Genomic DNA, 27,425 nt, shown 5'->3' on the forward strand with positions numbered 1-27,425 from the left:
CACTGAAGTATGCCCTTAGCAGAGCGATACAAATGTCAATATACTGCTGAGCAACTCTAAATCCATAACAAGTTATCCGAAGCGCACGCAAACCTTCAGGAAGTCTTTGAAAATACAGTTCAAATTCCAATACAACTTCTTTCTCCAAATTCTGCACTTCTGGAAATCTGTTCTCTCTTAAATTATGATAATGTCTCTGCTAGAGTTAGGTCTGTCAAATGGGAACATACCTGTGGATCACTGTATGCAAGGACCTTTAAAGTAAAAATATACACATTTAATCTACCTGGAATTTCAAGCACAGATTCCAGACCTCAAGGACTCAGGTGCTGACCTTGGGTGGTTGCTGTTCATTTCAGCTCATCTTTGTGCCTTGTGCTGTTATGATAATGAACTTTCTTTGCTGGAAGCAACTGCATATTTTAAATCAACATAAACATCCAAATGATAGCTGCATGCATTCAATGTAGTATTTATTAGGCAGGGAAGAAAACCAGATTAAATAAAGGTTTTACTCTATCTCATATGAAGGTGTAACTTGAAAAAATTCAGTATTATCCTCAAGAAATTAAGCTACAAAAGTCAGGAACTGGCACGGTACGTTCTCAGCTGGTTAAATGCTGCATATTATTTTAACAAACATTTCTGCTGGCAATTGTTAACCTCAGGCAATAGAAATACACATTTGCAGAGGAGGAAAGAGCAGCTAGGGAATCTGTTTATTCACTCCCATAAACGCTTCTCTTAACTGATATGCAGAGTTATATATATAAACCAAGTTCATTTTAAGTGGCATCTTTGCTGGTTGAGTTTAATTTTATTTCTGAAAACCACACATTAACAGCATACAGTTATTAGTTGGTTTATAAATTATATGCAAAATTAGTAGTACTATTAGTATAAAACTATGCTTGACTTCTACAATTTTCAGAGAATAAAGAATCTTTATAAGCTTTTCTCTTTGGGGAAATATTTTTAAAATTCAGTAGCTGACATACGGTGTAAGAATATTCCATTCAAAGGAAGAAACAAAACCAGACAGAAAACACAGACTGATTTATATTTCTACAACTATAAGCAGTGTTCCTTCCAAGTGGTACGGGATTCATCCCAACAGGTCATTTAACATGGCACTAGGACTTTATAATGACTTCCTACAAGTCCTTTGTGACCTTGACTGTGTCTGTCCATTGCTCTCACGAACCTATGCTCCATGATACTCCACTTGTCAGAGCGTTTTTCTGTTTCTAGAAATAATTTGTTTCTCCTGTCAGGCCCAGCACACCATCTTTTTCAAAGAGCCTCTTTTGGGTGGCCATCTGGAAGCATCACCTCAGTGCAAAACAGGCAGGCTGCTGGATTAGTGTTGGCTCACTTCTCCTCAGTACCGGCTACTGCCCTGAAGGCAGCATTACATTTTATTCCTGGACTACACAGCATTACAACTAGATGTGCAGACATGACATTTGGATTGCTAAATTCCGGGCCTATTGACATTTGTGACAAGACTCAGAGAAAGACCCAGGAAAAAAGGATAAATACGCAAAGGAAGAAATCAGCTGAGGACAAGCAGAGATAATGATCCAAGACTCCAGAACTGAGTAAGTGAATGAAGGTGTAATACCATACCTGAAATGCAGCGTGGAGAGTCCTCTCTCATGCAGAGTTTTGGAAGAAGAATCGGAAAGACCACCAGATTTTAAGGGCAAAAATGAACTAAAGAGCAATGAAAAGCCAGAGCCAAGGTGCTAAAACCAGACATGCCCAAACTATGGAGAAATTAGATTTCAAAAGCTCTGAAATGTGGGCCTTTCTATAGTCAGAAAACATTACAGAACATGAAAGCCATAAGTAAGACACAGGGGGAAACATGTAAGAATCCTCCCTGGATCTGAGAGAGCTGGGAGGATCAATGAGAGAAGAGAAACTTTGACTTACTGTAATTAATATTATAGTCTTTTTCTGCCTGTCTGCATAATTAAAACGTAAAACATGGCTGCATTTTTCCTTGCCGTGTATGGCGCTTAGATATAAATCATCTATGGGCTCGTGACTACGCTTCAGTGAAACTAATCACATGAAAGTCTGTAGACTTGGGATGAGGCAGCATTGATAATAAAAAATGATCAGCTTGCTGAAAGGAATACTAAAATTGTTTCTGTTATAATAATATAACTTTTATGCCTCTTCATGTTACTGTGCTTTAGGAACGTGTATGATTATCACTAGGTATAAGAATCATGAACTATTGAGTTTCCCAAGGACGTCTCCAGAGAACAGTCTTAAATGCAGGCATTTGAATGTTACCAGATTACTTGCTGGAGCTGGAAAGATCGATTCAAGGCCTTTCATGGATAAATTTTCAGCTTTCCTGAAATGGCATTTAAATATTGTGCCTCAGAGGTCAGCTGGAGTTATTCTAGTATAAATTGAGGGTAGTCCAACATACTGGGTTAACCACCACCTAGATTTAAAGGCAGATGAAGAAATGTTTAGAATTTTTTTAAAAAAACAGCTGTGTCACTTTGCTGTGTATTTATCTAATTTAGTAACTGTTAAAGTTAGCACTCTCACCATTAGCTAAAACTGTTGCATCGGGAGTAAGTGTTGAGAAAGCTTTGGTCATCAACAAGTAGGGTAGCATCCAAGGATGGGATATTCCTACTCCTAGTCCCTTGGTTTCATTTCACAGATACAGTCTAGTCTTTGAGGAGAGGAAAAGAACAGAGACTTTCAGTTACCAGATACGTGTCTTTTCATGTTACTGCAAATCTCTTGGACTTCAAAAAATTAAAAATTAGTTTGAAAAAGTAGAGATAGTTTTCAATTATTCCAAACAAATGGCTTAAGGGAAAAGATGAGACTTTTACTGCTGACAATAAATGTTAAAAAGTTAACCAATCTGAGTGTGGACAGAAGTAAATAAAAATTTCTCTTCATTTAATTGTGCAACATAAGCTAAGTATTTTTCATTAAACTACTATCAAAATGCAATAAAAGCAGATCTAAAACTTCTTTTGCCATGTGTACATTTAAGTAAGTGCCATCGTACCAACAGGGTGGAGAATGGTGCCCTTAGAAAAATCAGTGACCGTTCCTTCTTCTCCAGTCCTTTGCTGCCATAGAAGCTGATGGAGAATTTCCTACAGATTTTAAATGGAATACATCAAGCTCTTTGTGTTACAATGAAGAAAGATATGTTGAAATTTTGTATGTTACTTTTGCCTTCTAAACGTAAAATACGGTCTTTACCTGGTCCTGTATCTGATCCTATTAAATAGGAAAAATTCCTATTTAAATCAGCCATTTATTGGTTACAGTGGAGTCTTTCAAAAGATAGCTCAAAGAAACGTATTTTTTCCCATAACGGAAAAACTATTACATAAAAAAACCCCAACATTAAACATTAAAACTATATTGACTCTGTTGTGGTTTTTGCCACTTCATTTCTCTTGGCTAAATCTCAGCCAAGAGGAGGATTTTTCTCAACGACTATGCGGTTTTAAGAAAAGACGACTTCCAATAAACCAAAATAAGCTTCTAAATATAGGTTATTCATTACAAGGGATGCCAGATATTCAGTGCAGTTCCTGCAGATTGGAAGTACGGGTGTATACTGAATATTCCATAGACATTCACACCGCGTGTTTAAATGCCGTTGCTACTGGGTTTGTTCCATCTCAACCCTGAGTAAGATCGCGGTGCTGTTGAGCAGCACGAAGGCGTGAGACGGCTGCAGCAATTTATCAGGGAGGTTCCTGCCATCTAGTGGAAAGCACACAGCTGGCACCAGCCACGCCGACAGCCAAAACCTTTGTTTGCAGGGCGGGCGTGCAGATTTGCTCCCAGTAGCATCGCCCAGTCTCTCTTCTGCTCGATATATTGAAAATACTGCCTCTGCGTTTATCCTTCTCTGTATTGGATACTCCTTATTCATGTCCTTGTCTGTGCAACTGTATTAAATAAACCACTTCTGGAGGACATCGGAAGCTGCCGTGGGGACAGATTTGGCACAAAGAACGCAAAGCCAACCTTGCTGCTTAACCTTGCGGGTACTGTGTAGTGCGGCGTCCCGTAAGCGTCACCCCGCACCCTCTGCCTCCTGCACGCAAGTCTTAAGGGCACGAAGGCTACTTCAGATCCCAGAGGAGATCTTGTAGGTCAATTTTATGTCAAAAGCGGGTCTTTCTTTTGGCCCCTAACTCTTATGCGCTGTGTTAGAGTCAGAGGAGGAGCCGGACAGGGTGGTCAGTTGCTCCCTCCCCCTCCACAACCACGAACGACCCGGCCCCGACCGCCCCAGTCGTTAACGCGGCTCGTAGGCCCGGTGGCCGGCACCCCTCCGAGAGCAGCGGCAGGGCCATGCCCGCCGCATCCCGCTCCCACGGCCGCAGCAGGCGAGCCGCGGGCTGCCAGGAGGGGCGCGGCGGGCGCCGGCAGCCCCGCGGCGGGGAGGCCCCTGCGAACTGCATTTCCCAGGAAGCTGCGGGGCGGGCTTCATCACGATGGGCGGTCTCCATCGTGCCCCTGCGAGGGGGCTGCTGGGAGTTGTAGTGGGGGGGGCAGAAAGAAGATGGCGTCGAAGGTCCGAGTGGTGCTGCGGCCGGTGAAGAGTATCGTGGTTCGCTTCTGCCCCTTCGAGTCCAACGTGGAGAGCACGAGGTGAGGGGGCTGCGGGTGCAGCGCCGTCCCCGGCCCCGCCGCGGCCTGGGCGTGCTCTGGCCCCCGGGCCCGCACCCCGTGGGGAGGCCTCGGCCGGGCTCCCCTCTGCAAACCTCCCAGCGCCCTTCCCGCGCCCGGAGCAGCGTGGGGTCTCTACGTTTCACGGCCGGACTTTATGCCTGTAGTTTTATTTGTGAGGTGAGGGAGAGGCCGGGGTTTCGTGTGCCCGCAGTGCAGCCCGTGCCCCAGGCCCCGCTGCGGAGCCCGGGCATGGCGAGGGGCACAGGCCTGCTCCCCTCCGCCGTGGGAGCGGGGAGGGCTTCTGAAGAGCCGGGAGAACGGCCCCCCAGCCCCCGCCGGTTGCTGCCCAGGGCGCAGCAGTGGCAGGTGCGAAACAGAGCTGTGAGAACTGCTGTCACGGCAGGGCCCTGCGGCTTGCTGCCACTGTAGCCACCAAAAGTAAGAAGACGTCCTGGGAGCAAATCATGAGGGAAGTGGCAGCATCTGTTGTTCCCTCTCTGGAGAAGAACCTTCTTTTCCCAAACTTATGCATCTGCTGTACTTTAACTTTCATAACCTTGGTCTTTGAAGGCTTGCATTTATCAGGGCTTTGTATCTTAGTCTAGGCAGAACCTTAGTGTCTCAGGATGGGAAGATGCTGTGTTTGTCGTAAGGGTTCTGTTTATGGTAAGTGTTGCCAGGATGCACACAGCATTCCTTCTTTGCTGATGTTTGGAGAATCTCTGTGCCTAAGCATAGACCCTTGCGTGTAGGCATGTGCATTTAGCTTTGCCAAACTACCCAGGGAGATGCCCCTCTGAGTTGCTGAGCCTGTAGGTGAGGGTCTGTAATCACTAGTCCAAATGCTGGTAATGGGAGAGAGGGGGGGCAACAGCTGCTGTGCTGTTCTAGTAATTAATTGTTGGAGAAATATAAGTAATTATGCTTCTTGAGTGATGTAAGTTCTGCACCAAACAATTGTAAGATGCCATTTTGCAATAGCTTTACAGACACCTCTGCTTTTGAAATGGAACTTAGTAACGCAAGTTAACTTAGAATGTCTTTAAGCTGCCACAATGTCAAGTAGCTGTCATGCATTTCAGAAATTTGTGGGAGACCGATGATGTTAAATAAATAAATGCTGTCTCAAACCCAAATAATGAAACATTGGCAAGCAACCAGTGTTTAAAGAAAAATGAAAATTACTTTGCTGATTTATTTTTTATTATTGTTACTAACCTAGCTGAGAGAAACATAGAAAGTTCGTACACTACGTTTTTGCAAAATTCTTTGTTATGCTCATAACGTATTAGCATATAAGGACTATCCATTTGTATTTTTAAGAGTGATTATCTCGTAAGAAGTACTTGTCTGAAATTATTAAGTACAAATCCTATTTTGTTTATACTTTTGTTGCCCAGCAATATCAAGGTATTCAAATTAATTTTAGAAATATGCTTACTATAACAACATATTTAATGTATTTTCAAATATGTTTTCAGAAAATTCCTTGGATATATAAACCATAAAAAAGTCCAGGCCACTAATAGAAACTGTGAAGTGACTGCTGATGTGAGACATGATGGGTCTGAACCACTTGTAGATGTTATGTTTGGTAAGAAGCTTGTTTTCAATCTTGACAAAAAAAAGACCTTCCAGGTTTGTGTTGTTATAATGTTTTTGCCTTCTCTGATTTTTTTTTTTTTTTGTACTTTGGTTACTTTTTTTTTTGGTTCTAATCTGTACCTAGATGTTGTGCAGCTGGGAGGAAATAAGGAAGAACAGCCTGATGTCTGGATAAATGTGTATATATGTCCTCATATTACAGTTCTATCTGGTGGATCTTAGATCAAAGAACCGATGTCACTTTAGGGTTAAGTCTACTTTCGAAGTGACATACTTGTGTGACTTTGCAGTCAGGTACAATTCCAGGGAAGTAAGTGCAGCTCTATTTTGATGTAAGAATCTATTAACTTTCTGTATTTTTTTTTTTATGTTGTCTGTGGTGGAGGCATCTCAGTCTTGAGGACAGAAAAATTGAATACCTTTAGTTGCTTATGCAACAGAGTAACTTACTATGCAGTTTGCAGGAACTGCTCATATGGATAAGACCATACGTGTGCAGATGGACTTGCAGAATGAGGTCAACTGATGTACAACAAATTTCTTGGTTTCCTTTGAGGGTGTAGTGAGCAGGCAGGGAATTGGTGGTGGAAATTTCATCAGTTCTGGAAGCGGCCCAGATTCTAGGCTGTGAACAGATGGCTCTAATCTGCTTTTCTCCTTTTCTCTGGCTGCATCTTCTTTCCTGCTGTGCTGTAATGGACCAATATGTCATATAGCCCCTTAAAGTTTTCATTGTTATTGATTCTTGCTACCCTCTTTTCTTTAAACTTCTATATACTTAGTGAATTGGTAGAAATGTCAAGAGTGTTGAATGTACTTCATTTTGCTAAGGAAAGTCTAGCTATTTCAGTGATGACATTGCTTGTTTCTCCCTCCCCTATGCCTCTTGTCTTTCCTATCCTTGTCTGTAACTGTGATGTATTAAGACTTAAGCACTAAAGCTTAATGTTTTTCACAGCATAAAACCAAAACAATTTATTTCACTAATGCCAAGAGCTACAGCTTTGAACTCTTTGTTTTCTAAGAGCTGATTATTTTCTAAGTGAAGAGTTTGCAACCCTTGTAGTTGGCAAATGTGGGGCTGGAACTCTGATGCCATGCATGATATTGCATTATATGGCTTTGAATGTGGCTTTTGTATTTGCAAATCTTGAAAAAATAAATAATTAACTATAGGTACAATACTTAACTTCTACTGCCTTCTCCCTGTTTCTAAATAATTTCTTTCAGAATTTTAGAAATCCTAGTGCGCTGTATTTTTTTACATTATAACTACCAGATTGTGTAAACCAAGTCATTATTTTGGCTAAAGACGTAAGTTAAGCAGACCATAGTCAACATGCTGCTAAAACACTGAGCAATGTGTGGAAATGATGCCTTCCAGTGCCTTCTGTTAGATGACTTTCAGGGCATAGTGTGAGCCATTCTCATCAAATATGTGTTCTTACTATAGGTATATCTAGACAAATGCTTCAGGTTTTTCAGTAATGCAATATGGAAATGAAAATTACATGTGTCTTTTGTGCAGTTTAATATATTTGTTTGTTGGTGGTGCATAATCAGATTCCTTGGTAAGTAGAGTACTTTCTAATCAGACAAGATGAACAAGGTATTTGGATTTTCATATACAAAACAGAACTGCACACTAGAGTAATTGTGACTTAGACTTTGTGACTTCTTAAAATTTTTTCCCTTTTCAGCTGATGGAGAGCGATTGATAATGAAGGGAGCCAACTTGACCACAATGGAAATGTTAACAGCATTGGGGTCCAGATGTAATGCAAAAGATCTTAAGGAAGAACAGAAAAGCAAGAAGAAGAGTTCTTGAAGAACAGAAAAACAACTGTCTCTGCCTTTAGTGTGTTAAAAACAGCAGGCTGTACAGAAGGCTTTTCTCCTATGCAACAAAATCTGAACAAGACAGAGAGCCACAACACTGACCAGTTTAACATGCAGCAGAATGAACCATTTAAATGTTCTCCTGAAAGAAAACGTAGTGGATCAACAGATCTTCTAACACTAGTGGCTCAGAGCAGCTTAAGATGCATGAATGCATCTTTCTAAGCAGCTAACTCTGTCCTCTGCATGTCAGACTAATATCACGTGTATTTGCATATGAATGTGAATAATGCACATTAGCTATTAAACTAATATTACAGTGAAGGTGGATCTCTTTGGACGTTATTTCTTACAAAATTTGTATTCAGTGGAATGCAAAATATTATTAGAGTGGTTGTTATTTTTGAAAATTATTAAATACAAAAATGTGAAGAAAACTTGGGAAGTGTTCATCATGGACTTAGCTGAGGGACAGCAAGCTGCAAATAGAGAGTGGATTTTTTAATACTATGTTTGTAATTCATCTGTTGCTAAGTCCTGGCCATTTTCTTCCTCTCAAGAGAGTGTGAAATTTGCTAAATGTAAATTTAGCTCAGCAATTAAATTTACAAGGTAATGAGACTGTGAACACACAGTAGAGCTACTCATTCTGCATAAAAGTAGCTAAGTTTAGCTCAAAAGGAGAGGTAAGTTAGGGGGTTTTTATAACTGGAGAAAAGGACTATCTTTGAAGTTTAGTTTTGTAATATTTTTGTCACTTACTTTTGGGAGATTACATTAAATATTTTATAAAGATCAAAGAGAGAGCTTTATTTGTTGTTTATAGCCCTATGTCCAACCCTGTTATTTATTAAAGTAAGTGCTTAGATGTCTCATCTGTATTGCAAAGCTCTGTGGGTTTGGGAGGGTCGATCTCTCCTCAGGCTGTGCAGGTGAAGGTGTCAACTGCAAGTGTATTTCATGTGCATCCGTTTTGTTTTAGTTCAATTCATAATGAAAACATAATTAAAGGTCCAGTTTTCAGAACTGCAGGTGCAGTACTATTGAGAGGCGTTAGTTCTGCCTGTTGTTAACCAGATGCCTGACTTCTATAAAATTGTAGTACCTATATTTCCAAAGTAAATTTGGCAGCAGACCTAGGGCACAAATCCGAAACTAGTTTTACCTTCCCTTTGCCGAGATTTGTAAAAGGACACTGTCCTTTCTGAATGTAACATTGTTTTAACCAGCACTCTCAAGGTAGATCTTAGCAACTTCTTCACCAGGATGTGGAAGTCAAAGTGATATGTTGGAGAAGCAGAGCTGTGCTAAAGACGTTTGATGATGTTTTATGGTGGCCTCCTCTGTGTGTTTAGAAAAAATAGAGTGAGATAAGTCGATTGGGATAGATGGGTCAATAAAATTTTGACGTGGTTACAATAGGTGTGAACAACTTAGTCTGGGATTAATACCTTCTCCGCAGTCTGTTACCCTTTTCTTATTAGGCCACCAACCCTTCCAAGGGGTTTCAGAGTGCTGAGCTCCTGAACCTGCTACTGAGCTCCCTTCTAGTGGAGGAGTTAGGAGAACATCTGAAACTGAGAGGATTTTAAATCCTGTCAAGCTAAAAAAGTATCCTAGCAAGTCAACCAAGTAGCAATAAGGCTGTTGAAAGGGCAGTTTTGGTTTCTTTTTTCTTTTCTTTTTTTTTCTTTTGTTTAGAGGAACATCATATAGCATGACTTTACCTGAAGAAGCCTTACAGGGAAAGAATTGTTCAAATGGAAAAACATTGCAGAATTGTTCATTCCCTGGTTAATCATGTATTCATATGCTCAGAAGCCCTCTTAACTGTATCACTGATTTTTTTTTTTGTGATTTTTTAAAAGTTTTTTCTTTGACAGTTTGTACAACGATGCAAGTGTGTAAATTTGTGTTTAAATGTGAAACACTTACCTCCATCTTAAATAATCAGCTATCTGTAAGTACTTGAAGAGTAAAAGAGGGGTTAAGTAATATTCAGTTTCTATAGTGTTTATATTCGCCCAAGATCGGGGTTTATATTTACAAAGAGAAGAAGGAGAAAAATGAAGATCATAGTTCAGGCTTTTTATAGCCAAAATAAATCCTCCCCACTGTTGAAGAAAGGTGATTTTTAAAATTATTTTCTTTTTTTTTTTTTGTCTTTACTCACATGGATATGCATCCTGCTCTGTAAAGACATGCTCTTTACTGGGTGCTTTCGTTTTAACCCAGAGATGCCCAACGCTTTTGCTCACGTTAGGCTGAAGGCCTGTGACATAGCTGGTGAGTGATGAATGACGATTCAGTGGATGAGGTGTTAGCTGACGCTGCTTTGTGCCTGCTAGTAGCTGCGATTTGCAGCAGTAAAACTCCTGCATGTTTTGTGCATGAAAAAGAAAGAATGACTAGGGTTTGAATATGTAAGGTGTGAAGGAAAACATCCAGGACAGAAAAATAAAGCTAAAAATGTGCTTTCTCAAGACTACAAGATATTGAGGTGATATAAATAAGCAATATGGGCATGGAGGTACTCCTCTGGTGATTATTATGCTAATACGTAGAAAATTGGTCTCCCTGTAGCACGTAGATAAAGGTACGAATTTGTTTTTCAAGTATGTTAAAGACAATCTTTAATGAATTTATCCCCTAAGCATTTAGATAACTTTGCTGCAAGCTGTTCAAACAGTATCAATTTCTGCTGCTGCCTGGTTGACTGAAACAAAGCCGAGCGACCTGCTGCTCTGACATCTCCGTGTGGATGCAGAGGGTATTAAGGTCAGTCATGCAGAACAAAGCGGGGCTGGCTGAGCTTTGACTTTGCATGTTGCTATTCTCTAGCCCACCGAAAGTGCGGGTGCTTGCCCAAATATAAGAGGAACTGGAACAGGCCCTAAAACCACTAGGATTAACTAAATACAAACACCATGTCCAGGTAGGGTGTCTGACAGCAGGTGATAGCATTTCAAATGTCTACATCTCTACTACCTGGAGATTTAAAGCAATGATTAGAATCACCTTAGACCTGTTTATCGTACAAATACCTGTTTATGTGGAAGTTCTTGTCACTGCGTAGGGAAAATAATCCTGAAACAGATGAATGTGCCATTCAGATGACACAGGCTGGTCAGGGTACTCCCTTTTTAAATATCTGCAGCATTGTTTTAGAAAAAGAAAATGGTATCGTTTATAAAGATTTCAACTAGGAGCAGCAGTGTTAGTGAACATTTCCACACCAAGTTTTTAACTACTGGCCCAAATAAGTCCAAAATTGCAATGTCCTGATGCCTTTCTTGCAAGGTAGAAAATAAGAAACATGGTCTCAGAGATAGTTCCTGCGTGTCAGTGCAAATTCAGTTCTTTTGGGTTTTTTTGCGAGGGATCTCAATTTGGGCAATTTGCCTCACCTCTGTGCCTGGCAAGGTCATGGAGCAGATTCTCCTGGGAACCATGCTAAGGCACATGGAGAGCAAGGAGGTGGTGGGTGACAGCCAACATGGCTTCACCAAAGGCAGATCGTGCCTGACCAACTTGGTGGCCTTTTATGATGGGGTGACAACATCGGTGGACAAGGGTCGACCAACGGATGTCATCTACCTGGACTTGTGCAAAGCTTTTGACACTGTCCCGCATGACATTCTTCTCTCTAAACTAGAGAGGCATGGGTTTGATGGATGGACCACTCGGTGGATAAGGAATTGGCTCAATGGCCGCACTCAGAGAGTAGTGGTCAACGGCTCGATGTCCAAGTGGAGACCGGTCACGAGTGGTGTCCCTCAGGGGTCCGTGTTGGGCCTGGCCCTCTTCAACATCTTTGTCGGTGACGTGGACAGTGGCATGGAGTGCACCCTCAGCAAGTTCGCCGATGACACCAAGCTGTGTGGTGCCGTCGACACGCTGGAAGGGAGGGATGCCATCCAGAGGGACCTCGACAGGCTGGAGAGGTGGGCCCGTACCAACCTCACGAAGTTTAACCAGGCCAAGTGCAAGGTCCTACATCTGGGTCATGGCAATCCCAGGCACAAATACAGACTGGGTGGAGAATGGATCGTGAGCAGCCCTGAGGAGAAGGACTTGGGAGTACTGGTGGACGAGAAGCTCAATATGAGCCGGCAATGTGCTCTTGCGGCCCAGAAGGCCAACCGCATCCTGGGCTGCATCAAGAGGAGCGTGGCCAGCAGGTCGAGGGAGGTGATTCTCCCCCTCTACTCTGCCCTCGTGAGACCTCACTTGGAGTATTGCGTCCAGTTCTGGAGTCCCCAACATAAGAAGGACATGGACCAGTTGGAGAGGGTCCAGAGGAGGGCCACGAAGATGATAAGAGGGCTGGAGCACCTTTCCTATGAGGACAGGCTGAAAGAGTTGGGGCTGTTCAGCCTGGAGAAGAGGAGGCTCCGGGGTGACCTTATAGCGGTCTTCCAGTACCTCAAGGGGGCCTACAAGAAAGATGGGGAGAGGCTGTTCAGGAGGGCCAGTTGTGATAGGACAAGGGGTAATGGTTTTAAAATAGAGGGAGGTAGATTCAGGTTGGATATTAGGAAAAAATTTTTTACCATGAGAGTTGTAGAACACTGGAACAGGTTGCCCAGAGAGGTGGTGGATGCTCCATCCCTGGAGACGTTCAAGGCCCGGTTGGATGAGGCCCTGAGCAACCTGATCTAGTTGGAGATATCCCTGTTCCTTGCAGGGGGGTTGGACTAGATGACCTTTGAATGTCCCTTCCAGCCCTAACGATTCTATGATTCTATGATTCTATGATAATTTCATGCTACATATTGTAGGAAAAGCTGGGTGTGATACAGTATTGCTGTGCAAACCCCACTTGAGGAATGGAAGATGCTTTAAATCTCAATTATTTTGAAAATGTTGCAGTCTAATCCGTTTTTCCTGTTTGTGAACATGCAAAAGGTGTCATCTACTGATTTCAGAAAATTGCCCACCATTATTTGCCCCGTTAGATGTGGAAGAATGGATTAGTTTGGGTTGGCTTTTCCTAGTTCTTCATCTCCACTATGTATGAATTTTGAACGACCAAGGAGTTTATATGCTGTAAGGAAGTGCCCCCCCCCAAAAAAAAAAAAGTCCGGGGACTGTATTAAACAGTTCTCAAGACTTTTACTCGCACATGTATCTTCTGCATGCGTACTCTCCTTGTGCAGGTGTACACACACCCCTTGCAGTTTAAGAACTGCTGGCTTACTGCCCACCTCGCCAGCAACATGTGCGACCAGTTTCCCAGGATGCCAGACCCAGCTACTCCACTGAGTGTTTTGGAGTTACCTTCAGGCTGACAGGTCACCAGTCAGCAGTGCCTCTCAGCTTCGCTTCCCTCCCCTCCCTTCTTCTCCTAGTGTAATAGCCTTTTTCCTTCCTGGTACTACTTGATCTCATGCAGCCTCACCTTTTCTGCCTAGAAGGCCTGAGTCACTCTTCTGAGCCTTTTTTATTGTCTGCCAAGAGTTTGCAGTATCTCCAAAAAGCCATGGTGCTTTGCTCCTGGTAGACTGCTGCTTGTTCTCTTCTTGCTACTCAACCTCATTCTATGCTGAGAAATGTTGGGACAGAGAAGCACGAACAGTTAGAGGTGCTACTTTGCTTCTGATCATCTTTAACAACAACAAATCATCTTTACATTGAGCTAGTCTTCTCAAGATTTTACGTAACTGAGGCTATGCTCAGGGAGAGATGTCAGAGGTGTGAGAGCAAAGGAGTTGTCAACCAGTTTTCATCATGTCTCGTTAAGTTTCAAAGTGGTACTTGAAAGTAGAGTTAAAGCTAGCGAAGAGACTTGATTTCAGGTGGTCGTCTAGTACCAGCAGTGTTGCCATCAGAGGTTAATAGCATATCAAAGGAGATCTCTGCATTGTGCTTCACCGGAGAAGTTTGACTTGCTTACATATGAGAAGAACAATTCTTTTAAGACGAAATAGCTGGAAAAGTGGACCATCAGACCTGTTTGTGAAGGGAATGCTCAGTCAATAGCAGCAAAGCCTGGGAAAATGGGAGGTTTCATGGACAGATTTTTCACAACTCAGACTGACAATCCCTGTAGGAAGTTCAGAGGATGGGCAGGAGGCAAAGCAGTAGGTTCCTTCCTTACTCAGGCACTACTTGTCTGTTTCATTTGACCTCTCCACTCTTTTTCAGCGAGGAGTCAAAGACCAGCCTTGCTGTAAAAACAGCATGGTCAGCATGCAAAGCCAGTGCATTTGTCATCTCAAACACAGTTCTTGCCCAGATTCACTGAATTGTCTTTTCATACTGGTGAATTGAGTGGTTTAAATCACTTGCACAAATAAAAGAAACGATAATTATTTTCATGGAGTTTTTAAAGTCTCTTTTTCTACGGGGGCTTTATAAAACTTGTCTTCAAAATCTACTTCTCAAGTGAATTTGAAAGTGCTTAGTGGAAATGTCAAATACGAGAATTGAATGATTAATTCTTCCTTTCCATCACGTAGCTAGATCAGTATCAAGATAAGGTGCACATAAAAGAATAAGTACCAGAAACTGTCCTGTGGCAGAAGCATAGGAAAAAAAAAATCAGAGAACTGCAATGTAATTTCTTACTTCCTTAAGGTATTCTCTGGCCTAGAAGTTAGGTATGTAAGATCATATCCTGAGAAGGAATCAAGGATGTAAACCCAAATACCACAAGGCTTTTCAAGTCTAGAAGAGCAAACTGGAGAATACCTGCTGGTCCTGCATGGTTGCTTGAGATGACAGAGGCAAGAATTTTCTTAGAAGGTCTTTTGAACACCAGTCATGTATTCAACACACTTGGCAAACTTAGTGTGCTGGCAATGGGAATGGGATAATGGTAAAAAATAGCTTTAGCTTCCAAACAGTGTTTCCCTAGCTTCTTCTGCAGTCCATGAAAGAGGAGGTCTTTTCTGAAAGGCGAGTCAGAACTGGAAGCTAATGCTTGAGCGACACACTGGAGAGCGTATCTCTTCCCTGTGCATGCAGGTGTGAGGAAACTTGTGCTTTTTGGCAAAAGCTAGCCTTCATCAACAGTGCCCGGGGATCTATTTCACACCTAATCCCTTGTCGCCCCTGGAATGAAGTCCTTGGGAGCCCTGAGCTGACAGACAGGCTGCACGTATTCCTAACACCTTGCGACAGGATTTTGCTCAACACGAAGAGCAGCAGTTGCAGTCCCTCTCACTCCAGTGCTGCTGGGAAAGGCGTTGGTATCCACATCACACTAAGAAGACTCTTCCCTTGTAGAGGATGAGTGTCAGGCTCTGCCCTCCAGATTTGTGTAGCTGTGGTGCTCACCTTGGTGACATCCTGAGAATGTAATAGTTACAACTGTAAATTAAACTTTTTTCCTGAGGTTGTCTTCACAGTGGTTGATTAATATCCTTAGTAATGAAACTCTATTTGTAATACGCAATCGAAAACAAATATGCTAAAATTTCATACACTCCCTCCAAAATCCAGTGGGCACATCTGTAATTTCTGATTCTAAATTTCATAGCCTAATTACTTATCATTGGTAGAAATATTAATTTATTGTTATTTATTCTGAATTGTTTTGCCATTCCTTATCCTTGCCCTTATGTCCTTACTGTTCCAGACCATACAGAAAGGAGAAAGTTGGGGCTTTTGTTTGGCTTTATTTGCAGAGCTTTGGGATAATTTTTTATACATCTGAGGTTTCTAAAAAGCTGTGCTAGAATATTATCTTTCTGAAAGTCTCCTTTATGAGTAGGTATTCCCTGCTAATATGCTTTTGTTTTATGTGGATCAAACACTTTTTCAGTGCTAAAACTATAGCTACAGACAACTTGTAGTCATCCTGATCTCTTTTTTAACATTGTAATGACTATGCTAATTATCAAATTCTGAATATAAATGAAAATATTTTTATACTAATGTGTGGATGTTTGCTATTCAGGGTAGATACTGCTGCTAAATAAAGAGGGTTTTTCAAAGCTTCTAAAATTAGACAGAAGCTCGTATATCTGCAGTCACTGTGAGCTGGGCTGGAACTGACATCAGGTCGTTTTTGTCTGGAATGAGGGAAACGAAGCCTGGAGGGCTCTTTCTGGTCGCTGCAGGCTCTGGAGCTTTCTCTCCTGTCATTGAGGCAGGGTACAACCAGTGAGCTGTCACACCACTGCCACGGTAAACTTTGCCCTCGATGTAAGCATTTCCCTTTAAACTTGCTTGAACGTGCTGCTGACAGTGTACAGGACATACGCTGAGGTTGCCGGTGTATTAATTGCATTACAGTAATGCTCTGTGGCATCAGCAAGGATCAGGGCTCTGGTTGGCTCGGCACTGAGCGCAGGCATGCGTGAGCCTGCCTGTCCCCGACAGCCGGCCACCCGGAGTAGATGCAGCGGTGGCCAGATCCAGGGCAAGGACTCCTTAGGCCCATACTTCTTAGACGAATCCATGCTGGAGAGAAGAAGGGCTTTGTTTTGATTTGAAAACAGAGATGTATCATGCAAAGCCCATTGATAAAACACAGGCTATGCCCAGCTCTTGTAGCTCAGAGGCAATGACGTGCTGATGCACTAGAAGATGTTGTGTGTATCGACATACAAATGAAAACTTGTAGGTTCATGTGTTGCTTCATAATCCCTGGTCTAATATTGCCCAAGCAAAGAGCTTCTGAGCTGGAATAAAGCTTACCTAGGCCAGCTATGCAACCGTAGCACATGTTTCATCATGTCTGCCCAGTGATGACATGGCTGGGAAGGGAAAACCACACTTGTATAACAAGGAAACAGAAACAAAGCTGTGCTACCAATGCAATTTTTTCTCGTCCATGCCTTGGGGGTGAGTAACTATTATTCATGGACTACTTTAATTTTTTTCCACAGCTAGGGATAGGCTGAAGAGTAAAATATGGGCTGTGGAGTCCAATTTACCTGGCAATTTCTTAAGGCTTTCTTAAGAAGTAATCTTATCTAGAAGACGACTACCACTTAGAGAAGATACTATATATACATGATATGTCTGTATACTAGAAGGAAAGTGAGATCCTCCCTTTTACACAGTAAAGCAAAGTATAGCGCTATCAGTTTGGGTTCTTTCCAAGTTAAACGTATGGGCAGTTTAACGAGTAAATGTCTAGGGAAAAAGTTACACCTCCTATGCAAGTTGATCAGCGATATGTTGCAGACGAGGAGGTGGTGCTCTGCCCTGCCCAAGCAGCAGGTATTATGACTCCGAAACACAAAATACGGCTTGGCTTGCGTGCAATGGGTAATGCTATGGCTACGTGAAGAGAAACCTCAAACACTGCTGGCCGCAGCTTCCCAACTCTCACGTCGGATGAGGCATCACAGCACGATGCACACATGCCCAAAGGAGTAGAACGAAGGTCTCTGTGCACTCTTTTGCCTTGGTCCTTTACTTTGCACTTGGTAATGAAGGACTGTAATATCCTCCCCTCCTACGAGACACAAGGGCTTGACTACCTCGGGAAAACATTTCGCTCTGGCAGGCCCGAGGTGCCAAGGTGGTGGTTGCTCCTAACTGTGACTACGTGCTTTCCGTGCAGCTAACGTCCATGGAAAAATTTACGCTTCATTGTAAATTTGATTCTCCTCTTGGACAATGTATAGTCTAATGTGGAGATGTGCAAAACTTCAGAGAACTTCAGCTGTCTGTGCTGAAACACTGATATGTGGCACAAGAATTGAACACTTTCTGTATGAATACATGTATTTGCGGCTTCTCTTTGGGTGTATCTACAGAGAAGGGAAGACTACACATACAAAACACATCTGACCATGATGTCAGCCTCAAACCAGACAGGAATAGGGATTTATAAAGACAGAGAGTCCCAAGACCCAAGCATCTCTGAATATCTGACCATTTTTATTTTGACTCTCAAAGTAGGGAGCTGCATTCCCTTGCCTTTGAAATATTTGACCAATATATATAGTGCACTGTCTTGGTAAAAAATAACATGTATTTTGTAGCCCAGTCCGCTTGTACTTCACCCAGAAAGGTACATCTCTGATCCCTCTGGTTACTTTATTTGCTATGTAAGATACCACTAATTTCAGGACTATTCTGTGTCAAAGAAGTTTTGAGATGTAGAGTTGGCAGTTTCACAGCGAGTATTCCAGATCACCGGACTAATGTGCAGAACATCAGCTTTTTGTAAAAATTGAGAGAGATTTTTCACTGTTTCCTACCATTCTGCATTTCAGAAAAGACAGATAAGATTCTCTTTTCTTCTTACATCTTATATGAATTTACATGCCTAGACCTCAAAAAAAATTGTAAGAAGAAGAAAAAATCGAAACAAATGACTTGTGGGAGGATTCAAAAACATAGCAACATTCTGCGCAGGTAGGTATCTGCATCTCCAAGTACTTCAGATCCAGGAATACTGTCTCACCACTAGATGGAAATAGTGGATTTTACATCTTCTGCTGCATTATCAGGACCTACGCCTGACTACTATTTGCATATCGTAAGCCATCTGCAGGCAGCACTGCAGACGTGTGGATCCGAAATTCTTTGCTAGCATACACAGAGTAAAGCCAAGATTTCTATTTCTAGAAATTGTCGCCATTTTATAAGACTGAAGACTTCCTAATTCCTGAAGGATGATTCTCTTTGATTCCTCATCTAATTGCTTTTCATTTATCCTTTCTGTAAGCAACCAGAAAAGAACTGCAGGACGGATGGCATTTTGATTCCGCTACCATGAATTAGGTAGTAGACATCAGCCTAATTTAAAATTTACCCCAAGTCTCTTGCGCAAGACAATAAATAAATAAATAAATAAATAAAGATAAAAGTGGAAGGAAGTGGAAAGTCTTGTGTTTCAATGTACCCACTTAATGACAAAAAAAAGCCATGTGGCTTGCTGCCTTATGAGCAGACGCTATAGTGTTGTTTGCATATTAAAAGCAAACATATAGTCAGAGAAGTGGAAGGTAATTAAAGGCAGCTCAGTAGAGACGGATGTTAGAAAGATTTTTTTAAAAAATCTCAGTTGAAAAATGAGCTGATTACTTAGTGTATGATGAATCTAACCTTTTCTGGAAAGTACTAAACCTTCAAACTGATTCAGTTTAGCTCTACTAAGTTGCATCACCGCAAAGCATAAGCGGAAGCCTCCTCCTTGCACCAAAACATTCAGATTCATGGCACCTTCTCGTGTTGTGAAATGCTGGGAACCAGCACAGAGACCTTGCTGTCTTCTCCAGTTTTGACACCTCAATCTCAAACTCCTCCACAAAAGTACTAGCAGAGAAACACAGCCATGGCTACTCCATTAAAAAAAAAAAAAAAAAAAAAATCCAGGCACTAGGCATATCTTCAGATTTCTATTTTTCTGGTCAGGGGATAGTAGCTCTGAGTTTCATCCAGTCTGACACAAGGCCAAAAGAGGCAGAGATGGGCATAACTCTGATGGTGGAAACAAATCTTGGGGATATGCTGGAATAGGGACTTCTGCTGACACAGAAATAGCAGCTTTCTCACAGGATGTGACAGCAAATCTCTCTGCTCATCTGACAGAATTTGACAAAAGATTGACCTGATTCTCACGGAGCCTTGTAATGGCATATATTTTATAATGGTGCTTTTGCACCAGTGTACAGTAATGGCAGCTGCTGTGTTTTCCTTTAAGAAGTAGGAATTAGGGAGACGCAGTTCGCTATGGACTAAACCCAAGGTACCAAATCTGCAATTTTCCGGTGCTGAAGCATGAGGTTGCATCCAGGCTTTGCTTTTTCCTGTGTACTGCAAGTACCTGCGTTAGTTCTGTATTTTGACTGATCTTGTTTGCTACTACCTGATCACCATGTGTGTGTGCATGTGTGTGTAACAGGTAGCCAGCCATGGGTTGCTGTAGTTCGGTAAGGTGTGATGTACCAGCGGGACTTGCGGGGATGCTGGGAAGGCCTGCAATCAAATCCAATACACTGCTTTGGGATGCTGACTCCTTATCGCTCTGTCTCCATGCCATATGACGCCCTATGCTTGTTCGTTCCTGAATCATCCATAAAAAGCATGGTTCATAATAAACAGCATAATTTAGGATTTGGTGCCCCAGACTGAAAAAAATTCCCAGGAGCCAAAATCCTGGTGACTCATTTTGGACCCCACGGGTGCCAGAGCACAGCGCATGGGACTCTCTTGCTGTGGTGGGTGCCGGATGGTGTTTGTGTCTGAAGAAGCGTTAAGGCCATGACATCCCTTGGCGGGATGGCTCCGGCAGTGTCCCACCGTTTCTGGGAGCAGCGTGCCTGGGAGCCCCGGGGAGCTGGAGGCCCGGGGTGCAGACAGTGTCTGTGTGTCTGTGTGCGTGTGTGTGTGTGCGGGAGGAGGGCGGAGGAAGGCGGGCAGCGGCGCGGCGTGCCCGCTCTTGCCGCCTCCGCCGCCGCGGGCGGGGCTCGCCGGGCGGGGGCTCGGCGGGGAAGGGGCCGGGGCGCGGCGGGCGCCCCATTGGCTCTCCCCGGCCGTACTTGTCGCCGGCCCCGCTATAAAGGCGGCCGCGGCCGCGCTTGCAGCCTGTCCTCCTGCCTCCGCGCTTCTCCAGGGATACCGCCAGCCCCAGCGCCGCCGCCGCCATGGCCATCGATGCGTTTTTAGGCAAATGGTGCCTCATCTCCAGCGAGGGCTTCGAGGACTATATGAAGGAGCTGGGTAAGGAGCCGGCGGCTCTACGCATCCGGCAGAGAGGGAGGGAGGAATGCCGCTCCCGGCCCTGGCCGCCCTGGGGTCGTGCCGGTGCCGCTGCCGGTGCCGGTGGCGCTGCCGGCCGGCGAGGCTCTGTCCAAGGTCCGCGGCGGGCGCGGCCCCGAAGCTGGGCCCGAGGGCGGCGGGGCGGTGGCTGGGGGAGTGATGCCAGGACGCTCCGGGCTGCGGCACCGGGGAGGGAGGGAGGGACAGAGAGAGGGAGCGCCAGCCGGGAGCAGACCCTTCCTCCCGGATGAGCTGCCACCTCCCGCTCCGCGTCCTAAAGATGTCGGCAACCCTTTTTGCACCGTAATTGCTGGGAGGCAGGTACCGGTGCCGGCAGGTATCGGTGCCAGCTGGCACGTTCCCGCCGCCCCGTGCTGCGCCTTCCCTGCTGCCCGGCCGCTCCCTCCCGCCGGCAGCACCCCGGATTACCAACCGGTGCCAGCAGCCCGGCTGCCATTAGGCCGGTTCGCTCCTCCTTCTCCGGGTAACGCCCGGAGCGCGGAACCGGGGCAGCCCCGGCGCAGTGGCACCGGCGCAGGGGCGCGGGCTCCGCGCTGCCCTCGCCGGCGCTGGGGGAGGCAGGCGGTGGAGGCCGCACGGCAGCGCTGCTGCCAGGGCCGGGCCGGGCTCACGCCGCCCCGAGCGGCCACACACGGAGCGGCTGAGCCCGCGCTGCTCTCCCGTGAAGTCACCTTGGGTGTCTCCTCACGAGAAAGCCAGACTGGATCGACTGCCTGTGGGCGACCGAGAGCCGGGTGCGCCGCCAGGGGCTGTTTGTGCGCTCCTGTGGGTAGCACCCTTACCTCAGGGGGATAGTCCTGGCTTGTTATCCGCGCTTCCAGGTTGCCCTACATTTTGCAACACGAAGTTACCGAATCAAGAACAGACCTAACACCGGGAGCCTCCTCTGCAAGTTCAGATTTACCACTTCCCCGTGAGCATCCTGGCCAAGAGCTGACAAACACCTTGCACTGTCTGTACAGCCCAGGAGCTATTATTTTTCTGTGATTTATCCGCTGCTGAAAGCTAGGATACGTTCTCAAGAGGCAGAAGATGTGCCCTTGAATGCTGTTGGAGGGAGGAGAGGAAGGAATTTAGGTCTTGTGCTCTTCACCTAGAATACAAAAGGCATCACTGCATTTACATGCTGCAGACGGTGGCTGTAATTGCATTTTGCGAGAGGCCTGTCAATGTGTGATAGCTATGATGTCAGAAAGCCTTCTGAACTAAGCCCTTTGGGAGACTTTGGAGGAAATTCAAGAATTTTAAGCTCGGCTCAGTTCAGCCACGGATTAAGATGCCGCGGCGCTCACGTCTAACAGCCAGGGCTAGGCATGTGCCAGGGTGCAATTTCAAAGTAGAAATTAAGCACTGCAACTGCAGAGCACCTCCCAAGTGTAGGCAGCAACTGAGTGGTGTTTGTTTGGTTTTTAGATCGCATTCTTAAACCAGTCACTTTTCCTTTTTGCAATTACGATGTAGGCAATTAAGTTAACTCCAAGTCACAATTTAGGAGCCAGTCCTTTATTGGATCTCACGCTCACTGACTACTTAGGAAACTCTCTGCCTTTCATCCTATTGGTACACTATAAATGAGATTCTGCAGATTCTGCTCAGTCTCTATAAAGGAACATCTGAGGATAAAGAATTTTGAATTTCACTCCTTGCCATATGGAAAACATATGCAGCTCATCTCTCTTTAGTTGGATCTCAAGGCGTAGCTGATCAGATAACTCACGAACTGGACGACAGCAAAGAGGTGGGGGAGGAGTGAGGGTGTCACTCTGACAAGGATTTCCAGTTCTGGTCAGAAAAGCTGGACTGAGGAGGACTGGTTTTTACTTTGCAGGCTCACACTTAAGGCTCATTCCTGGAATTTTAGTTGAGTCTGGAGAAGCAGTGGCTGGAAGTACTTTGTTATTTCCACCTCCCAAGGAAACTGTAATCTTTGCTTTGTGGATTCAGCCCTCACCCAAGTATCCTGTACACCCCAGGGGACTGCTGTGATGTGATGTGACATTTTCTAACTACACCAGCTACAGAGCCCAGACACCGACTGATTTGGTGGCACTTTCTGCTCCGTTTGGTTGCTTATCCATTTTTGGTTCAGATCTGTACTTTCCAGTTTGATGGATTCATGTTTGTTGCCTGACTACCCTCTTATTGATATCTTCATCCTTCAGATCAAAAAGACTCAGACAAACCACTCAAACAGTGCATGCAGGGGCTGAGGCAGGGTGAATCTTTTTTGCTGAAGTTTTGAGGGCTGCTGTCTCCAAATGACGAATTTTCAGTCATTCACAAAGCTCACGTCCCTCACAGTCTTTTTTTTGGTGTATATATAAGTTGTCTGTGAGCAATGTATTTTGCATGATAGCAATTTTCTAATTCACAAGTCCCTACTTTGGACATAGGATGTAGAAGATGAACTTATATTAAAAATTGCATGTTTGCAGTCGTGTACAGAGTGATGGAAAAGTGTTTTTTGAGTAAGTTGCAATAAGTATGCAGATAGATTAATATGTCAATTAAAAATCATCTATAGAATTTTTAAAGTGTTCAGAACTTGAATGGAATAATTTTATTACTTTAAGCGTTTGTGTTTATTTTCCCGTTTATTGTTGATTTCTGTTTGTAAAAATTCAGTGCTGAGTTTTGGGACATCTGTGCGTCCTCTAGAGGGCAAAATAGATTTAGCTTTAGCTCCCTGAGGAAGCGAAAGAAGAGCCCTGCAAATAAGCTTTTTTTCCTTCCTCATCAGTGGATAATTTAAAACATCCTCTTTCTTTGTGGCTCTTGGGCTTTGATTCTCAAGTGTACTTAAGTGCCTAATTAAACGGGAATTAGGTGTTTGAATTCTTGTGCGGCCCTAAGCCTTAGGGTTTAACTGACTTTGTGACACTCTGTGCCTCTCGCCTTGCAGGTGTGGGTATGGCCATGAGAAAAATGGGAAGCATGGCCAAACCAGATGTTTACATTATTAAGGATGAGGACACAATCACTGTAAAAACAGAAAGCACCTTCAAAACTTCACAGTTCAGCTTCAAGCTTGGTGAGAAATTTGAGGAAAATACTTTAGATGGCAGGAAAACTCAGGTCAGTATACTAGACTTTCTGCTGAAAAAACACATTTCTTTGGGTGTTTTACAGATAGAGATGCTATTTAAAACTCAGTTTTGACATCCACAGCTGTCACTGTCTCATTAAAATAAATGCTTTTTTCTTTTTTTTTTTTCCCCCGGATTAAGCAACTTCCAAAGAGGGAAAATGCTGAAACCAATAATGTCTTGTGTATTTTGTTGTTTTCAATTTGTAGCAGAAGCATTGTGTTAGTAAAACTAACAGACCTCTAAATCCCTGTTAAAGCCAAATGCCACTTCATTTGAAGCCTGTGGAAAAAATCCCATTGATGTTTAATCAGAGGCAATTCAGCCCTAGGGTTAACCCTTCCGCTCAGTCTCGTATTTGTGTAACGAGAGAGCCTGGTTGAGTGTGCAGTGGGATAACACAAGGCCTACATGTGAACCACAGTCCCTAACCTCCAGTTATAGAAGGCAAAGAGCTTCTTCCTGCCCCAAGTAGGGAGAATATTCATCCAAAAGGAGGTTAAACACAAAGAAGCCCTCAAATATGTCTCCTTTTCTTATGCAAGTGCTCTCTGTGTACCACCCCCCTGCACCCCAGCCACACACTGGCAGTTCATCTGTTACTGCAAGATCAGATAAACGTGACACAAAAGCTCAAAGCCCCCGTACAAAGAGATGAGCAGAGAACATCATCTGCTCTTGTTAATGGAAGTCTGCTCTTGTTAATGGAAGTCGTGCATGCTGCCAAAGGTCTGCCCGATGCAGGAATGCGTCAGAGCAGCAAGTGAACTGGCAGTGAGCTACTGTAAGAAGAGGATGAATAAAGCATTCAAGATAATACCCCGGCTTTGTAGAAGTCAATGGCAAAATTACTATTGAGTGAGCTGTGGTGGGAGTTTTTCCTTTGGAATATGGGGTTGCAAAGCCTCAGTCCTCATCCAAAGTCATGAGTAAAACATTAATGTTCAGGTTCTCTTTTCAGACACTTATCAGCCTAAAAGATGATGGGTCATTGATTCAGGAGCAGGAATGGGATGGGAAGAAGACCATAATAACACGGAAACTAGTGGATGGACAATTGGTGGTGGTGAGTTTGGTCCCGCTTTCTGATTTCTGTGTGCTGCTGGCCAGTAGCCTGAAAAATAACTCTAAAAGATCTTTTTCGTTATAGTCTGTGCTGAGGCAAATTAATAAATCCATCTCTTTATCTTCTAGGAATGTGACATGAATGGTGTCAAGTGTGTTAGAGTCTACCAGAAAGCATGAGGACATCTTCATGTTCAGTAGGAACTTGCTACAAACAACTCAGTTCAGTGGACAGAGCTCCTTTACACTCCGTATTTTCCTTTTCCCTGTTTTCTAGTATTTCAATGGACTGAGTAGCTGAGTGCAATCCTTTTTAAAAGCCGTGATGTAACTATTATGTAACTATTCTGAACTTATGAGGCTATTAAATAAAATCATCAAATATATGAAGTGGAAATGTTGTTGCTATAGTGGAATCTTAAAGTGAGGTTTTATAAAAACTCAGTTTGGTTTTAGGCTTTACTACAAACTGCCTTCAGTTCAAGATAATGCAATGTATGGCAAGGAACAGTTACTAGCAAGCTAAATTTTGACCAGTCTTTTCATCCTTCATTGCTGAAGTAGTAAAATCTGAAATGGAGAAAGTATTCAAGAGTTCAGGCTCTAGAGTAGTTCCTAACTCGCATGTTGCAAAGTAAATAGAATTGGGAGGGTATAAATAAGAGACAAGCTTTGCCGGTGTTTGAGTAGAGTATTCTACTTGAATTGATATTTGTATTTTCAGGAGTTAGTTTGTTTTTTCAATGTTTCAAACCTACATATTTCTTATTTGAAAAAATATATACTGGTGAGCCAATGGACATGATAAACTTAAGCAAACACAAAGGAAGCCTTATTTTGAGAAGACTCTTTTCCTAGCAAAATTCTTATTTCATGTCTAGTACTATTCTGAAAATTCTTAACCGAAATCTACTGAAATACTGCCTAAAACTTAAAGCCTCATTTTATTTTGTTTTATTTTATTTTTTAAACGGCTAGAAACACCTAGCAATGGAGTTTATATGCTTTAAAGTGCCATAATAAATAATCAGAAATATCCGTGTCTTGAGTATTGCTTTTACACTGGTTGGGAAACAGAGCCTACAACGCTAGTATTCTTTCAAAGATATGTCAGATCAGACAAAATTAAAAAGGTTCAGGTGAATTTCTGTCACACCAGACAAACATGTCCTAAAAGAGAAACTGTTTGGCGACAGGTGGTGGGGAGATTTCTATCAGATTCAGAAGCTTGGGGGATCATGCAGTCACACACTTCCAGTTTGCAGCATCAGTCACAGAATCTGTTGCTACTTCAACTCCAGTGATATTTTAGCTGCTCAGTGTGTGTATCATATTACTGAGCTTGCCCTATCACCAGAAAAGTTTGTTCTTTTATGTTCACCCTACTAACCAGGAAAAATTATTTTTCCTGTGATTTTGGACCATTTACCCTTTTCATAATTTCTTGACGGTTTATGAATAATCCCCTTTACCTAGGTAATCTGAAAGAATTTATAGCTGGAGCATATTTCTTGCATTTTTTTTTTTCATGATCTCTGTAAAAGTAAATATTTTTTCAGGTCTCCTAATGTCTGCTTTCTGAGTTGGCCAATCTTAGTATCAGCTTCATTTAGTATTTTTCCTGACTTTAATGTGAACCCTGAAAGATCTATGCTGTATTCTTATGCAGGACATTAGAAACAGATTTTTTTTTTGTCATCAGGGGAAGGAATCTCCTCATAGAAGCAATAGAAATAGAAACTAAAGTGTTCTAATGAGGAGCCTGGTAAGTTTACGATCAGAACTACACTAAATAGTAGTGGGAGGATGGGTGCAGCAATCCATGGCATGATAAGAAAATCCTGCCTCCCTTCCAAAAGAAACATTAGTGTTTTAAGCAGCACATCATACCTTCCTTGGGGTCATTGGTCTATCACTTACTGCTGCTTGTTTACTCTTCTAATACTGGGTAGTGTTAACTGTTTATCTTTCATTTGAATGGAAAAAGCTCCCAATGTCTTTTATAGGACATCCGTTTTGATTACAATGAGATCACTTCTCGTAAAACAAAAGGCAGAAGAGTATCTTTTTAGAGTGATTTCCTTTGGAAACAAGGCTTATAAAGCCTGTGTTTATGTGTGTGTGCTCTCTGATTTCAGCCACGAGTGAAGTAGAAGCTAGAGGTCCCAAAGATAATTATTCTTCCACAAACATCATGAAAATAGACAGCCTGGTGAAGGAGATAGACCATTAAAGTGCCTTGATGATGGAAAGGCTGCACATAGAAGTGACACTTTGTTTGACACTAAATGGAAGAACAGCATTATAAGCCCTCTTGGCACACATAAGAAGTTCTCTTAAACACAGAAGTTGACCGATGGTAAGACACCGATCAACAGGAAACTGGAATTCTTCAGAGCTAATTTTCCAGAACTGCTTAGCCTCACCTATTTATTTGCTTTATTTTGAAGTTAACTT

The 27,425-nt window shown here is 43.1% G+C and overlaps 2 protein-coding genes across 3 annotated transcripts; both read left to right on the forward strand.

Moving 5' to 3' along the window:
• The first annotated feature begins 4,567 nt into the window (after nt 1–4,567).
• Nucleotides 4,568–8,927, forward strand: MRPL53 (mitochondrial ribosomal protein L53). Its single transcript, XM_086609425.1, has 3 exons — nt 4,568–4,662; nt 6,165–6,277; nt 7,989–8,927. Exons 1-3 carry the CDS (start codon nt 4,574–4,576, stop codon nt 8,114–8,116), a joined length of 330 nt encoding a protein of 109 aa, XP_086465551.1. The 5' UTR covers nt 4,568–4,573; the 3' UTR covers nt 8,117–8,927.
• Nucleotides 8,928–20,674: 11,747 nt separating this feature from the next.
• On the forward strand, nt 20,675–25,403 carry LOC104376321 (fatty acid-binding protein 5). 2 transcript variants are annotated; one of them, XM_086609426.1, is made up of 4 exons: nt 20,675–20,892; nt 23,720–23,892; nt 24,865–24,969; nt 25,098–25,403. In XM_086609426.1, the coding sequence occupies exons 1-4, from the start codon at nt 20,682–20,684 to the stop codon at nt 25,146–25,148; spliced, it is 540 nt and encodes a 179-aa protein (XP_086465552.1). In that variant the 5' UTR covers nt 20,675–20,681; the 3' UTR covers nt 25,149–25,403. The 2 variants fall into 2 exon arrangements, with proteins under 2 accessions (XP_086465552.1, XP_086465553.1); XM_086609427.1 differs by having other exon boundaries at nt 20,675–20,757.
• The last annotated feature ends 2,022 nt before the right edge of the window (nt 25,404–27,425 follow it).

This window comes from Tauraco erythrolophus, chromosome 3, assembly GCF_009769465.1.
Source record: "Tauraco erythrolophus isolate bTauEry1 chromosome 3, bTauEry1.pri, whole genome shotgun sequence".
Classification (NCBI taxonomy): Eukaryota; Metazoa; Chordata; class Aves; order Musophagiformes; family Musophagidae; genus Tauraco; species Tauraco erythrolophus.

Coding starts and splice junctions, on each gene's coding strand:
- MRPL53 (XM_086609425.1), top strand. CDS start 4,574: ATGGCGTCGAAGGTCCGAGTGGTGCTGCGGCCGGTGAAGAGTATCGTG. Junction 4,663..6,164: donor TCCAACGTGGAGAGCACGAG/GTGAGGGGGCTG, acceptor ATATGTTTTCAG/AAAATTCCTTGGATATATAA. Junction 6,278..7,988: donor ACTTGTAGATGTTATGTTTG/GTAAGAAGCTTG, acceptor TTCCCTTTTCAG/CTGATGGAGAGCGATTGATA.
- LOC104376321 (XM_086609426.1), top strand. CDS start 20,682: ATGGCCATCGATGCGTTTTTAGGCAAATGGTGCCTCATCTCCAGCGAG. Junction 23,893..24,864: donor TAGATGGCAGGAAAACTCAG/GTCAGTATACTA, acceptor TTCTCTTTTCAG/ACACTTATCAGCCTAAAAGA. Junction 24,970..25,097: donor TGGATGGACAATTGGTGGTG/GTGAGTTTGGTC, acceptor TTTATCTTCTAG/GAATGTGACATGAATGGTGT.